The following is a 16,696-nucleotide window of genomic DNA, read 5'->3' as shown; positions in this document are numbered from 1 at the left end:
TCACAGTGATATGGTTGGATCTTACGAGCGCAAGTAAATCCATCCCATATATGCTTGGATACAGGAGACTGCGGCGCATTACCAAACTCCAGAGGCAAAACTTCAACTTACCCTCTCTTTATTGATTGAAGAGTTCAAGACAGGCAAGGTAAAGCTCATTATGCCCTATAAAGTTTCGGGGCCTAGGAATCTGGACCATGGTGCAGAAAGAAATACAGAGTAGTGAAGAAGAAAAAGGAAGACTGAATAAAAACTGTGTATCCACCTTTACTGCCCTGGACAGAAATCTGGAAGTACCCTCAATTCTAACTGCAGTTTCTCCGATGTTGTATGGTAGACATCACAGTCCCGACCACAGCCTACATGTCTTTTCATTTTTCTTAATTTGATATTTATTTGTTAGATATGTTTAGTGACCTTGTAATATCTCAATAAATTACTTTTAGTAAGCCCCTAAAATCACTGACGATTCCTCTATGCATAAAAATAGTATACTATATATAGTAATACAAATGTGCTCAATAATATATCTTGCTTCCCACTTCTCCTATCATAACAGTTTACTGCCAGTAAAACGATAGTGCGTCAATGCATCAGGTGAAGAACGACAGTGCGCCAATGTGCAAACAAAGAGTGAATGTTTCGCAATGTGACAGTGCATCTGTAAACGTTCTGGTAAAACCAATCATATTTTGACGTCTTGTCTGGTTTTAGGGGGCCTTGTTAATATTAATGAGATATAAACAGACACGTGTAGTGATATACATGTATCAGACGAGATAAAAACGTAACGCGTCCTATATTAACTCGACACACTGACCTTACATCACATCACATACCAGTCAATGTTCAGCTAACTGTGTCGGTGTACACGGACATTTTCTTATGATGGGGATTCTCATATAATCACGATATTGTTACATTTTCGAAACTTTTCTCTGATTTTGTATAAAAAAAAAAGAAGGATGTTTCTTACTATACGAGCTCTCATCGCACGATTTAAAACATTTTTTTTCATCTTCTTCTGAAACCGCACTACTGACAAGACATTGCCGTTATAATATCATACAAACTGTTGCTCATGAATAAAATATGTAGGCTAATGCCTGTTGTGACGTTTAGTTAGGGACGCCTTTTAGAGACCAAAAAAAATAAATCTTCAAAGGAAACCGAACGACAAATACTACATAATACAATTGTAATCCGAATTCAAAAACGATAAAACGATGACACATATAAAAACGTAAAGAATATTACTGCGACTCTTGTACCAAGGTAACAAAGCCAATGTCTAAAAATAGCAAGCGTTCGTGCTTCATGTGCAGCCACTACCCATACCATAATGTCAAATCTTGGTAATGGTATATACAACCGAAACGTAGCGGTTGTATCATGATATATGCCGATTCTTATATTGTCACTTTTTGAAAATGAGGTATTTTAATGAAACATCGGGTTGACTGCCTCTTTTTCATATCTCTTTAACATCAAAGCGACCGTCACTGGGTGGATAATTTGATGCACTTGATGAAATGTATTAGATCGGTCAATAGGATTGTTTTCACTGGTTGGATTAATGTTTGCTAAGTGCTCAGTAGTATACAGTCGGTGTGAATACAATTTGGAATATCAGCTTTAGTTCTGTTTTACATAACCTACAGAATGTTTATACTTAACACGGCATCATCCGCGAGCATTTGTACCTTGCTGGTACAGCTAATAAAGCATTAGAAAATGTAACCCGGTTCACCTCCGTAAAACGAAAAAGTGTGTGATAATGGCCAAAATTATGGTAATTTATTTATAATAATGCGGCGAAAGCAGTACACAATCTTTTAATAGCATATCATTAAGGAATGAAATATAACGAGGGCCTCGGTGTCTTACGATATTACCTGAAATCCGATTATAATTATGCAATATTCTGCGGGTTAAGGAATATAGGACAGTGTTACAGGTATTACGTATTCTGTGGCTATATCCACGCGTTACTGGAAACTAGTTTGTCTGATAGGAAATACATCAATCATAATATAATGATTTCACCGTCCCCACTATCTTAATCGACGAGAAATATTGAGGTCGGAAATGTAGACTGGTGGAAAGCATTATAATTGTAAATTTTCCACTGTGGTTAGGATATCCTAAACCCAAATCAGACGTGGCAAACGCCCATTAATATGTCCAATGAGATCATTTTCGTTTAACATTTTGATTGAATATAGGGAAGCAGGACCCCCCTCCTTCCGTAACAACATTAGCTACCCTGTTTACCTTGGTAGAATTTAATTATTTCAGAAATCGATAGTAGTTATCTTGTTGTTGAAACCATATCGATTACTTTCATCGGTGATTTCAAAGGACATTTATTGTTTGATATGATTTTAGCGATGCTCAATTTAAGTGTAAAAATTCTACCTGCTTTAGGATGTTCTCCTGGCGCTCGTCAGAGAATTGCAAATACATCACAGATCAGTAACTGTTCATTAACCAAGGGACTGTTTGGCCTTATTCCTGCTGGTATACATAAATATCAAGTCAATTCATATGGATAATCTCGAATTCTATTCGTGGGAACACGAGTCCGATATGTCAAATACTTACAACGATATTTCAATCACTTTCAACAGAGTGGCTTGGTATCGGGTCTGTGTGAAGCTCATCAAAACTCCCATGGGACAAATATTCTAAAATCGTTCACAAGAGAACTATACATATGGTAAAGAATAGATTGCAAACTTGTTTAAAATATGACAGTGCATGTATATATTTTAAAATGTTCGCTGAGTAGCTATTTATAGGTGTTAGTCAATTAGTCGAAATTAAGTAACATCTGCACATTGACTGACGGTAAGGGACTGATGGAAGAAAATAATCACATGACAGGCGGCAGATAACAATTCACTGAAAAACTAACACTGGAGACCAGACAATGCACGTGGACAGGTTATTCTCACTGATACGCTGATCGATTTTAGAGCAACCGTCTTTAGATGGCACCATTCACTTTATTTAATTCTCCTTTCTGTATGAACTTTCCATCACAAGATAGGCATGGATGGTTAATGTTAAAGAATTGAAACCTACTGTACCAATAATTAAACTGTCGAAAACTAGACTTACACTTCTGTGTTTAAGATATACCTTATTTTTGTCCTGGTTTTTATGTCAACATATTCCCAAAAAATCACGTACCACATGCACTAGGTGCGAATTGGTCAACAAAGCCCAGGGGAGGGTATGCATATCGTCTTAATGGTGTGTTGACACGATATGAGCATTTCATGATGGATTGGAATATTTAAATTTCATCAGATTATATTATTTTTTAGACACAACATCCTTCGATTGGGAGGACTTAAGGTAAAGTAATAAGATATCGATTGAAAATACTCAAGTTGGTCGTTTAATTCATCTAAATCTTACCATAATTATCAAATACCTCAACATGGTAAGCTTTATTGTAAGAATAGAGCTCAATGTGGTTGGGCATTGCATTACAACTCAGCCAAGCACTGATAACAATGTATTTATTAGCTCACCTGGTCCGAATGACCAAGGTGAGCTTATGCCATACCGTGTCGTTCGCCGTCCGTCGTCCGTCCGTCTGTCAACAATCGACTTCTTCTCCATAACCGCTGATTGGAATTCAACAAAATTTGTCTGGTAGCATCCTTATGGGTTACTGACTGAAAATTGTACAAATGATGGGACTGACCCCCAGGGGCCTGAGGGACGGGGCCAAAAGGGGTCAATTTGGCTATTTCCATATAAACGACTTCTTCTCTGAAACTTAGCATGGGATAGCACTCATAATGCAATGGTAGCACCCTTTTAGGGTCGGGATTCAAAATTGTACAAATGATGGGGCTGACCCCCCGGGGGCCTGAGGGGCAGGGTCAATTTGACTATTTCCATATGAACGACTTCTTCTCTGAAACTAAGCATGAGATAGCACTCATAATGCAATGGTAGCATTCTTGTAGGGTGTGGATTCAAAATTGTACAAATGATGGGGCTGACCCCCCGGGGACCTGAGGGGCGGGGTCAAAAGGGGTCAATTTGGCTATTTCTTTATGAACGATTTCTTCTCTGCAACTGAGCATGAGAGAGCACTCATAATGCAATGGTAGCATCATTATAGGGTGGGGATTCAAAATTGTACAAAAGATGGGACTGACACCCCCCCCCCCGGGGGGCCTGAGGGGCAGGACCAAAAGGGGTCAATTTGGCTATTTGAATATAAACAACCTCTCTGCAACTAAGCATGGGAAAGCACTCATAATGCACTGGTAGCATCCTTATAGGGTGGGAATTCAAAATTGTAAAACTGATAGGGCTGACCCCATGGGGCCTGAGGGGCGGGGTCAAAAAGGTTAATTAGGCTACTATTTTCATATACATTACTTCCACTCTGTAACTATGTATTTGATAGCATATTTGTATGGTATCTATAGCATCATTATATGGTTGGGATTCAAAATTAAACAAATCGTGGGGTCAATTTGCCTTTGTGTTTTTAAATCACTAATCACTAAATTACAGAATTGTAATAAAAAAATAAAAATAAAATATAAAAAAAATATAAAAAAAAACAACTAGGTGAGCGAAACAGGCCCTCTGGGCCTCTTGTTTTAAATGTATAATATGATTAGAAACATCGACATAATATTGATCACCATGGATAAATCATTTGACCTTGACCTTTTGGAAACTTGTTTTCTTTGTTGCCTTAGACTTTACCTGATTTACTTTGAAACTTTGAGAGTACAATGTATTGATATGATTTGTGTATGATAATAAAACCGGACTAGGACATTGATGTTGGCCTTGGTTTTTTCCCAGAAAATTGTAAGACAACAATGCCTTTCATTCGAAATTCTATGTCTTGAAAAGAAAACAAAACAAATGAAACTTTATGAAAGATAATATCATTTTCGATTACAAGACTACGTTTTACTCTTATTTGTCAATCAAGACTTGTGTCTTTTGACTACTAGGTTTCTTTTTTTCTGACGTTTTATTCCATTTGCATAAATCAAAAATTCCTTAGAAAAGACGTGACAAACACACAACGTTGATATTTTATTATTGTGTGACTGTAAACCTTTAACATGCTGATTGGTTAATGGAAACGTTCTTTTCAAGAACAAACATGGCTACACGTGACTTAATTATCATATTATGTGTCACGATTGTCTATGTAATAATGAATTCTTCGGTACACACCTCTTTTTAATCCTCGATTACTGAACACATATATTATTATAGCAGTTAGGGATTACTTTACACAAGTTTCGTAAACGCACTTGTCATTATTTTACACGCAACTCTTTTTCAAGCCCCTGGTTTCGGTGTCATTAGTGAATATGCACGTGTCTTTGGCCCTAGAAACCCTACTTTTCACGGTATTTAGAACAAGAGACATTGCCTATTCTTTCGTGGCGAATATATAACATTTGTTTTTCATTTTTTACAAGCACTATTATGTTTTTCTTGCCTTTTTGCTATTTTTGCTTGCTATCAGCTACCTCTAACAGCGCTTTCGCAGATATCCCATCCAGTATGACAACATGGCTACATGCGAGTTCTTTAATTCGTGCCATTAAATTTCACCAATGCTAGATTCTCTGTATACGTGCTTTTATGGTTCTAGTTTATTGACAAACGTTCCCGTTAACTGTTGCATTTCCTCATCCTATTCGGCTCACCTCTGCATTAATTGTTTATGCAGTGTTATTGTGACACGTTCTATATAAGGACACATTGACGGTACGCCTCGCGACACTACTTACGATGACCGCACGTATTAATACGTACCATAATATGACTTCAGACTTGGAGGTAATCACGGCTTAGTGAGCGTGAGAGCAGACGTGCGAACATCTCCGGTCAGGTACAGGTAACTACAGCTTAATTACACTGATGCTTTTATTTCTCACACACAATTAGGTAAATTATCATACGTTGTTTGTAAAAATGAAACCTTTCTTTGGAAAAATGGTAAAAATATTAATTATTATTTCCAAGCAAAACAATAGGAAAATAATTTTTATTTTGAACTAACCGGCGGCAGTGTGAGTTTATGAAGTAAAATATAAACAACATATGTTGACATAGTTTGCTACATACTTTCCCTTTCCTTATGCCGCTAAATAATCTTGCATATCGCGAGTTAAATTATTTACAGAGCTTATTAATGTCGCAAAAATTTATATCAATATCAATGTATACTTACTTTAATAAAATTCCATGTAATCAGTTCAACTTGAATGCTAAATTATACTGTAGTTCTTTTAATTAATGCAAGAAAACAATCAGATGTTTTGAAAACTATACTAACCAAAGTAATAGAAATGTAGTGGGGTAATGTTTAATTCTAGACATAACTATTCAACTTTTGAATTACTTTTAAATAATTGAATTAAAACACACAAGGCTACTTGTATTTCATTATTCTATATAATACACATCAACGGCTAATCATGTATTTCAACAGCTTTCAACGCGTTTCTTTCTTTATTTTGTTTTTAAATTTTATTTTTGTTTTTGGCAGAGTTTAAAGACTTGCATTATAGAAAGAATCGTTAGGTAAATTTTGTTCTAGTTTGACTTCTATCGTTTATCTTATTAATAAATGTTTATCTGTTTTATGCATACATTCTACAATGGTGTTTGTTAAAAATAATATTGTATTTCGCAGTTAATAATGAAGGTGGGCGAATTCTACGTGAAATACGAGAAGAGGGTTGGCGCCATCTTTGAGAGATATGGATCATTTGCGACACATTATCCCTGGTACCTGATTGTTGTGTGTTTGATGTTAAACACTCTGATGGCTATAGGACTGATGAGGGTGAAGTCGGAGTCTCACGTCGAGGTGTTGTACACGCCAATGGGGAGTCAGGCATATACAGAGAGGGCTGCTGTGTCCCATTTATTTCCGGACGAATCTGGCATCAACTTTAACATGTTAAGTCTAGTTGACCTTGGTATGTATGGCCAAGTGATGATACGGACCAGGGATGGGTCCACCATACTCAATGACACACTCTTGGAAGAAGTAGAAACCATCGATGGGTATATTAACGGAATATCTGTACAGGACCCCGACACTGACCAGGAGAAGTTTTATGCTGATGTGTGCGCGCTCGACGCAGACGGATGTGGTATCTATGGCAAAATCCTGTTTACCAATACATTCCGGTCTCGGATGCACATTAATAACATATCTTATCCGAAGTTTAACCGAGAAGCTATTGCACCTATTTTCGGTAATACAACGGTTGAGAACGGCACATTAATTTACGCCTCGATGGTGAAATTAAGGTATTACCTTCGTACCGATACCGCGGAGAACAGATACCTGTCACGGCAATGGGAGCGAGCGTTTGTGGAGAGCATGGAGAACCTTGTTACCAACATGACAGAGGTAGCCTATGAACATTCCGACTCTTTAAATGTTGAACTGAATGGTAATACAGCAGGTCGTGATACAGGCCTTTTTTCTATAACATTTACCATCATGTTGTTTTACGCTGGATTTGCAACTTCCGGAGGCGACTGCATATCACAGCGCCAAAATCTAGGGCGTGCAGGAGTCCTTACCACACTTCTAAGTATTGCAGCATCCTTTGGACTTGTAAGCGGATTTGGTGTCAAATTTGTTAACATCGTCGGGGTGATGCCATTTTTACTCGTTGGTAAGTAGATGATAATGTGATAACTGTAAATGCATATTGCGCATGTAAAATATAATAACGTGACTTGGATTACATATCCATTGTTATGCCTCGATAAGTAGTTATTTTGACGTTGACTAACTTCCTTCTAACCTTACACGACGCTATGTTGGACCATATTGTATCAACCAAATAAGGATTGCACAACTTTCTAAAGGATAATAATATACTTCAGGGTCTAATGCAAATTTCTTAAACCCATCTTTTTCTCACCTCAATACTAAAACATGATAACATATTATCAGTGAGTCAGTTTTGTAACAATTGCAATAAATTGCCATTCAAATGTCAACAGAGATTAAAAGTTCACGAATGTAGGTCATGCTAACATAGATTTGTAAACACATTCTACATCATTCAGCTGGGATACATGATGAATGTAAAAGTGTTTTACTTACTCTACACGGCAAGGATTAACATACCGCGTCTTAAACACCAATCTTGACCTTCACGCAAATTAATGTAAGTAAACCTTACCAATGTAACATCCCTGCATAGGTTGATGTGGCAAATGTTCACTAAATTGTGAAAACAATGCATCCTTTACTGAGGGTAGATTTATATATCTATGAGTGTCCTATATCTACTCCTCTGTAACAATACACTTCTGAAGTAATCAGTCAGGTCACTGAAGAACAGTACAAGGATGATATCATCTGACCAAGATCCATGTTTCACCTTAATCAGGATTGGACAAAACATTTGTCTAACCCGCCAAAAAGTTTACACATTTCACAGCGTGAGATTGATCACACTTTGGTGAGCTACCATTTTCACGTTTCATACGCTCATTACCTTGATGCTCTATTTCCGGTAAAATGAAAATCATAACTGTCTGCAGGTTTTATCCAAAGAGTTTGCGTTATACTTTTCCTATAAAAGGTTGAATACTACTTGAACAACATGGCATCAACCACGCTTTATGTTACCTTTTTATGTTACTCGTAAATAGCCTGACAAAAAGATATGAAAAAACTGTAACGCTTTTTATCATGGTACAGTTTTTACACATCTTTTTGCCAGGCTCTTTTCGGCCATCGTACAATGGTGTGTGGTCTTATATCCAACTCTTTCCCTTTATCTTTCTTCTCGTTTTTTAAAAGAGATGGTGGATAAGTTATTTTTAACTAAAAGTCTGGATTCTGCTTGAGCCAAAGTTGTCTTTTAGCAACATTTTCCTCTTTTATCACTTGCTTGATATTGTTCCCTCGTTAGTTTTATTTGTGAAGGAAATCATTCCTTCCTACGACATTTAGATGGGTTAAGAGGACTGTTCGTTTACATGTACGCACGGCTTCTGTCTTCTTGTACATATTCAGAAATAACGCTTTTCACTAGTAATTTATAGAGAAATACTTTTACAATATTTATAACACACCCTTGAAGGTAGCATTTGTAAAACCAATTACCGTGAACGAACCCAACAAATGAACTAAGATAGTTTGGTAGATTGTTACAGCCAAAATACAAAGAGGATGATAATAGAATCTTACATGGGCCTGTCAGGTGGACAGGGATATTTCAACCTGAATGAAAGATTTTGGCTGGCAAGCCTCGGGTTGATGGTCAAAATCTTTCACGAAGTTTGAGATATCCCTGTCCACCTGACAGGCCCATCTAAAATTCTTTTTCTCTATACTTTAACGAAAAATGATGAAAATTAAGTTGATATATACGTTCATGTGCGTAAAAATGGTCGTCGCATGTATTGATGACGTCACTGTCTAGCGCGTGTGAGGTGTCTTTGCCCTACCCCGGTAAAAATTAGTTATCTTTTCCCTAGCATCCGCGGAATAACCCTGTCAAGAATGGGAGAATAGCAAATCTAATTCCTCTTACTTTCTGTCAAGTGTGAAACCGCAGCAATGACAATCTACAATAGATTATCTTACAGTTACTGTTTCTGATATAATACAATTCGACTATACACTATATTTGCTAAAAAAAATGGAAGCATATTAGTTATGGAAGTCTTGATCTTGCACATCCCGATGCCTAGGAACAGACGACGAATGTCGATTGACTCTTACCGCTTCGTCATATATGTCATTTGTGTTGTCTTTTGTATGGATCTCGAATTAATGGAAATCGTTTGTATTACATACAGGTATAGGGCTAGACGACATGTTTATACTGCTCTCGGGTCTAGCTGATGCTCCGACCTCCTACAGTATCGAGGACAAAATGAAACAGACCCTGAGGACTAGTGGCGTGGCCATCACTATAACGTCGCTCACGGACTTCCTGGCCTTCGCTATCGGGGCCTCATCAGTCTTCCTCAGTGTCAGGAATTTCTGCTTGTATACAGGTATCTCACAAAAGAAATATGCTTACATCATATTATTTGAATATCTTCTAACTCTCTTCAGTTAATAGGTTATCGACTTACCATTTTTAACTTCTCCGAATTTATTATAACGTGCTAGACATATTTTCCAAAAAAGTCTAAAAAGCAATGAAGACTTGTTTAATTATTTATCTTTCTATATCTAGGTCATCTGACCCGAAGGGTCAGAATGACCTTTAGTCGTCATGTTTCGTCCGTCATCGTCTGCCGTGCGTTAACTTTTCACATTTTGAACTTCTTCTCAAGTTCTACCAGTGCGATTTAGCTGAAACTTACATGAAATGAGCCTGACATGGTCCCGACAAAGTGTTGTTATTTTTTGGGTCGATCTGAAATCCAAGATGGCCGCCCCTGCAGCCATCTTGAAAACTCATTTTGAACTTCTTCTCAAGTTCTTCCAGTGCGATTTGGCTGAAACTTGCATGAATTGATCCTGATATGGTCCCGACAAAGTGTTGTTATTTTTCGGGTCGATCTGAAATCCAAGATGGCCGCCAAAGCCGCCATCTTGAAAACACATTTTGAACTTCTTCTCAAGTTCTACCAGTGCGATTTGGCTGAAACTTGCATGAAATGATCCTGACATGGTCCCGACAAGTGTGTTTTTGGTCGATCGACAAATGTGTTCTTAAACTTTTTTTCTGTTGTCCGATTTTCCAAGATGGCCCACCTCTTAAACAATTTTGAACTTCTTCTCAATTCTACATGCGTTTGGCTGAAACTTGCACGAAATGATCCTGACATGGTCCCGACAAAGTGTTGTTATTTTTCGGGTCGATCTGAAATCCAAGATGGCCGCCAAAGCCGCCATCTTGAAAACACATTTTGAACTTCTTCTCAAGCTCTACCATGCGATTTGGCGAAACTTGCATGAAATGATCCTGACATGGTCCCGACAAAGTGTTGTTATTTTTCGGTCGATCTGAAGTCCAAGATGGCTGCCATAGCTGCCATAGCTGCCATAGCTGCCATCTTGAAAACACATTTTGAACTTCTTCTCAAGTTCTACCAGTGCGATTTGGCTGAAACTTGCATGAAATGATCCTGACATGGTCCCGACAAAGTGTTGTTATTTTATCGGGTTGATCCGAAATTCAAGATGGCCACCACAGCCGCCATCTTTAAAACACAATTTGAACTTCTTCTCAAGTTCTACCGGTGCGATTTGGCTGAAACTTGCATGAAATAATCCTGACATGGTCCCGACAAAGTGTTGTTATTTTTCGGGTCGATCCGAAATCAGAGATGGCCACCACAGCCGCCATCTTTAAAGCACATTTTGAACTTCTTCTCAAGAGTTTACCGGTGTGATTTTGCTGAAACTTGCATGAAATGATCCTGACATGGTTCTGACAAAATGTTGTTATTTTTCGGGTCGGTCTGAAATCCAAGATGGCCGCCACAGCCGCTGTCTTGAAAACACATTTTGAACTTCTTCTCAAGTTCTGGCTAAAATCTGCCTGAAATGATCCTGACATGGTCCTGACAAAGTATTGTTACATCTCTGGTTGATCCCAAATCGAAGATGGCTACCATGAAACTATATCTAATTAATTTCCTAAATGTTAAGGCCCTTGGGCCTCTTGTTTGAAATAAAATTTGTTGAAAGAAATTGAAAACTATCCTTACATGGACCTGATAAAATGACAGCTTATATTATTAATTTTACTATTGCCCAGGTAGTCAGATGACCGTTAAGGCCCTTTGGGCCTCTTGTTTTGTTATGGAATCGTTAATGTAGGAATTCCAGATATGATACATGTTTGATTTAATGTTTAATAATGTAGGAATACCAGATATACTACAGTTTTGGTGATGTAGTTTACAGCACAGTCATGTTTTTATAACTTATTATATAACCACTCAACTATCATATAAATGCATATCCTATTCGACTATTTTTTTCTTTTATTTATATATTTTCCCATCATCCAGGGGTTGGCGTGCTTGTGTGCTACATGAACCAGCTAATGTTCTTTGTGCCATGCATGGTATTGAATGAAAGACGCGTGGTTGGGCGGAGGCACTGTCTCACCTGTCTGCCTATAGAGTCTCGGGAGTCCCTTCAGTCCCAGGGCAAGTCTCGGCGCGTGGTCCGCTGTTGTGGAGGATCTCCACCTCAATCCAGGAGTGATAATGAAAGTCCATTGGAGCGTTTCCCCAAGTTTGTGTTGCAGCGTTTCGTGCTTTTCCCGCCCTGTAAGGTGCTCATTATCATATGTTTTTGTATTTACCTCGGGTTTTCTATTTATGGAACCATGCATGTAAAACAAGGACTCAAACTTAGCAATTTAGCCGACCAGAGATCATATTATCACAAATATGCAGTGTGGGACGAGGAATACTTCACCACACAGATGCTCGTCTCCTTCGTCTTCCCGACGACTCTTAACTACACAGATACAACCACACTAAGACACATTGACGCTCTGGTGGACACGTTAAAGAATGAAACAGAAATGGTGACTTATGTTCCGGAGTGGAATTGGCTGCACCAATTCCGTGAGTCGGTGTTTTCCCAACTGCTAGGTAACAATGCAAGTGTATTTGTAGAAGGTGTAAAATTATACCTACAATATAGGCCTGACCTCATTAACAATGTAATATTTGACGACAATGGAAGCATTGTCGCCTCCCGATTCAACGTAATTACCAAAAACCTCAAGCATTCTACAGAACAGGGTAATATGATGCTCCGGATGAGGGAAATAGCCGCTGAATCAGAGCTGGATTTATTTGCCCATTCTGCACCATTTGTTTACTTTGAGCAGTACGTGGCCATACTACCAAGTACCCTTATCACGATCGGAATCGCTGTAGTAGTCATGATTATTATAACGACGCTGTTCATGCCTCACCCCTTGCTCGTGGCACTGGTGGGCCTGACCATGATCATGATTTTACTTGGATTGTTTGGTTTTATGTATTTCTGGGACTTGACCCTTAGTTCTGTTACGATGATCCATCTCATAATGAGTATTGGGTTCTCAGTAGACTTCAGTGCACATATATGTCATGCGTATATCTGTATGGAGGGCACGTGCAGAAACTCCATGGTCAGCGCTGCAATAACTCGGTCTGGAGGACCCATATTTAATGCTGCAATTTCGACAATTCTCGGTGTGGTCGTTCTAGCATTCTCTTCCTCGTACATATTTCAGTCTTTTTTCAAACTGATGTTCTTGGTCATGTTGTTCGGATTTGCTCATTCCATGTTCCTATTGCCGGTCATTCTGTCGCTAATAGGACCGGAAGTTAATGTTATACCACTTATTAAAGAACACCGGAAACAATATAAGCGTCAGGTTCTGACAAATGGCTACCTAAATCAAGATATCAAAGGATTTCAATCGGATGAAAAACAGGGATATTCTAACAACGCTTTCATCAAGGATAGTGGATCTCGTGAGACATTTGGTAATCACTACGAGACCTTAGATAAGATGTTGGATGGCAAAACGTCCAGCATGGATAAAGCGGAGGAATCGTCAGATCATCCATATGAAAACATAGGTAGCGTAACCAATGACAACGAACCGGATGTGGGAAATCATATTGTCGATAACGAAAATTATATGAGTCATCTATAAAGAATACATCGTAAAATTAAGGCTGACCATGGTTATATTAACTGCATTGTCCAGTCCATTTTTTTAGTCATCCTCAATATTTCAGGGGTAATTATCACTTGTTATATACTGGATTATGTCATAGCAACTGAAGGCTCTCACTGCGACAACAGATGAGACAGGTAGTTTGGTCCTTTGATGCACATCAAAAGAACCAAATTACGGAAACTGTTTGGTTTTGATGTAAGACGTCGAAATTTGTATTTCTACATTGAAAGTCCTTACAGACATGTAATTGGTCAGTTTTTTCTCTCCTGAACTGCTTTCAGTTTAACTATGTTCAGGGGTGGAAATAACAAAAGTGATAGTTAACCCCTGAAGTTTTAAGGATGGTGCTTCGATGTGTCAAGAGATAGTTGGTTCTTGTCTTCAATTCTACTTCAGTTAGACAGTCGGTTTTCTTTCTCTGAGTGATATAGATCGTTTCTGATTCATGCTGTAACGAACAGGTTTTAATTGTTACATCATTAATTTGTCAGAGAAATTAATGTCGTTTTCTTATACGTCTTAAATACAGACAATTCAAGTTTTACACGAACCCATGTCATGCTACTTTTTAGTCACCCTTCCGAAGTATGATAAACAAAACATTTCACTAAATGGAAGGCTTGGCATTTTTAACGATCTCGAGTCTTATATTGTGTCACAGAGTCATTATTGACCACGAAATAATACTGCATGGGATATCCGTAATGTGATTTATGATGATGGTATTTGTATATGATAAGAAGTGTATATAATTAGCATATTTATATGGTTCTAAGGATAAAATGATATCGGTATTCCTATGGTCTGAACTTTGGTGAATGTGCTTGGAAATGAATTGGTCAAACTTGGCAAAGTAAAATAGAATGAAACGGGTTAACATTCTTTTCTCGCCTAATGGTGTACGAGTCGTATGGATCACATGTTTTGTTTATTATGTGTTTTTGTATCCCTTCATGAGTCATATAAAAGAACTATATTTGATCGTCACAATAATACGACAATGTCACATCTATTGTAATGTTTCTTTTATTCTCTGTCAAAGATCTATCAGACTTTCGTTCAACACTAGATTAACCTGTATGGCTATCTAGTTATAACAATCATCATAATAGTTTTTCGTTTGGGAAAACTCGTGTGTATACTCTTGATATATGATGGGGAAACCCGTGTGTATGTCATAACTATGGTAATAAATGTTACTTACACTGAACATTGTTGTCGTTTTCTGCTCTAATTTTTCCTTTCCGAGAAATTTTAATTGGTCTTTACGACAATTTTAATGTGTACATAGCTGTGCACAGGAAAATGCTATTAGGCTACATCAGAACAGGTACGGACATTTATAGATAGTATGAAAAGAGCATTGAGAATGTTTTATTTAATAGCAACTAAATGTTTTCATCAATAAATATAAAAATGTTTCTGCAGGTTTTGTCTTTAAGTAAGGAACGAGAGGTCCAATGCGTGGAAGAACAGGTAAAAAGCGTTGAAACACATTGTGAGATTTCGTATACATTTCATAAACCGTATGTTTTTTACGTTTGAAGGTTTTATTTGAGAAAGTAATATGTGCCTTTGGTTTTCGAGGGCTAAACATCTCAGGATTCAGTTCTTCAAAAGGTGATCAGTCTAATTACAATTTAATGGACGGCATCTTCCAGTCACAATAAAAACGATTTCTGAGTTCTGAAGCATTCCATTCTTAGATTTTAAAGAACATATACTCAGAGGCTTTGTTGTAAATGCGAAACAGAAATTTCACTAATCATGTGAAGATTCATCAACACACAATTTCCTGTAAAATGTAAAGGTTATTGCATGGCTTTCGAGTAATAAGTCCCGAGTGACGAGAAATCACCCAATAACTGACTTACTGCATGCTTCTTAACCGCGACAGGTTGATTGAAAAATACACACTTTTTCATCCATATAGCCCACTCTACCATTTCTCTGTGTTTACCTGTACCTAGTATATGCTTGTGAGTACTTTTCGGTACTAGGGGTTCTTGGCTCAATGTTAATACATCAGTTTGTCATTAACCATCGCAAGGAGCTCAAGGATTTTTCCATGTGTAGAGATAAAAACTTTGATTATGCGAAATGTTGCACCAAAATCTTTTCAGTGGATATGTACAGTACGAAACAATAGGATTATTATCAAGCTCTATTCAAAGATTGGAAGAAAAAAAAGCATTAAATGAAAAACGAAATGGTCGGAAACTTTAAATGTAGGTAAATTGTATTTAAAATCAATTCCATCTGTATAATTCCAAAGCGTCATTTGTTGTGTAAAGGTTCTTGCATGGTGAGTAAAAACTTTTCATTACATACGTTGAAATTGCTATTCAGCTACCATATGACAAGTATTAATAAATTAATCAAAACAATAATTTATTTTAGCCTTTTTACGTTTCTTTAAATAGATTTTGATTTCTTATTGCATTGTCTTTTTAAATATCTCGTCAGCTTTGTTACTTGGTCTATTGTTGACCTAATCTCTCCCCTCTCTTACAGCATCATTTGTTACCATGGTTGACTGTACACATGTCCAGCTCCTTTTATGGTCATGTAATAATCCTGATTGACCATGAAAATGGGATTCAGCCCCTTTCATCGCCATGTGTGTACTCAACTGTGGTAGCAAGATATTTATTGGCCACGCTTTTGCTTTGTGAGAGGTTGGAAGTATGAAGTAAGGACTATGTTACACTAACCGAATAACACGTTTCTTGAGCTGTCATTACACGCACAATAACGTAATGAATATGTAAATGCACCGGTTGTGCTATCGATCGTGACAAAGTGAATCATTTACTCAGTTTTTGTTTACAACTCTTTTGTATGACAACTTTGTATGAATTAAGAATACTAATGTGATCGTTACGTGACAGGGTTATATAAAGATTAAAACATGTGTTACATATAAATTACCGAACTCCATCGTGGACACACTCGGAGGATAAGAAAAACAGAAATATGTATTTCCTGGT

General features: G+C 37.5%; 1 protein-coding gene across 1 annotated transcript; it reads left to right on the top strand.

Moving 5' to 3' along the window:
• Window positions 1-5,809: 5,809 nt before the first annotated feature.
• Window positions 5,810-14,916, top strand: LOC138319248 (patched domain-containing protein 3-like). Its single transcript, XM_069262270.1, has 4 exons — window positions 5,810-5,902; window positions 6,704-7,703; window positions 9,850-10,050; window positions 12,025-14,916. The coding sequence occupies exons 2-4, from the start codon at window positions 6,710-6,712 to the stop codon at window positions 13,677-13,679; spliced, it is 2,850 nt and encodes a 949-aa protein (XP_069118371.1). The 5' UTR covers window positions 5,810-5,902; window positions 6,704-6,709; the 3' UTR covers window positions 13,680-14,916.
• Window positions 14,917-16,696: the final 1,780 nt, after the last annotated feature.

Source organism: Argopecten irradians, chromosome 3 (assembly GCF_041381155.1).
Source record: "Argopecten irradians isolate NY chromosome 3, Ai_NY, whole genome shotgun sequence".
NCBI lineage: Eukaryota > Metazoa > Mollusca > Bivalvia > Pectinida > Pectinidae > Argopecten > Argopecten irradians.
This window is presented reverse-complemented; position numbering and strand designations above follow the sequence as displayed.

Coding starts and splice junctions, on each gene's coding strand:
- LOC138319248 (XM_069262270.1), top strand. CDS start 6,710: ATGAAGGTGGGCGAATTCTACGTGAAATACGAGAAGAGGGTTGGCGCC. Junction 7,704..9,849: donor GATGCCATTTTTACTCGTTG/GTAAGTAGATGA, acceptor TATTACATACAG/GTATAGGGCTAGACGACATG. Junction 10,051..12,024: donor GAATTTCTGCTTGTATACAG/GTATCTCACAAA, acceptor CCCATCATCCAG/GGGTTGGCGTGCTTGTGTGC.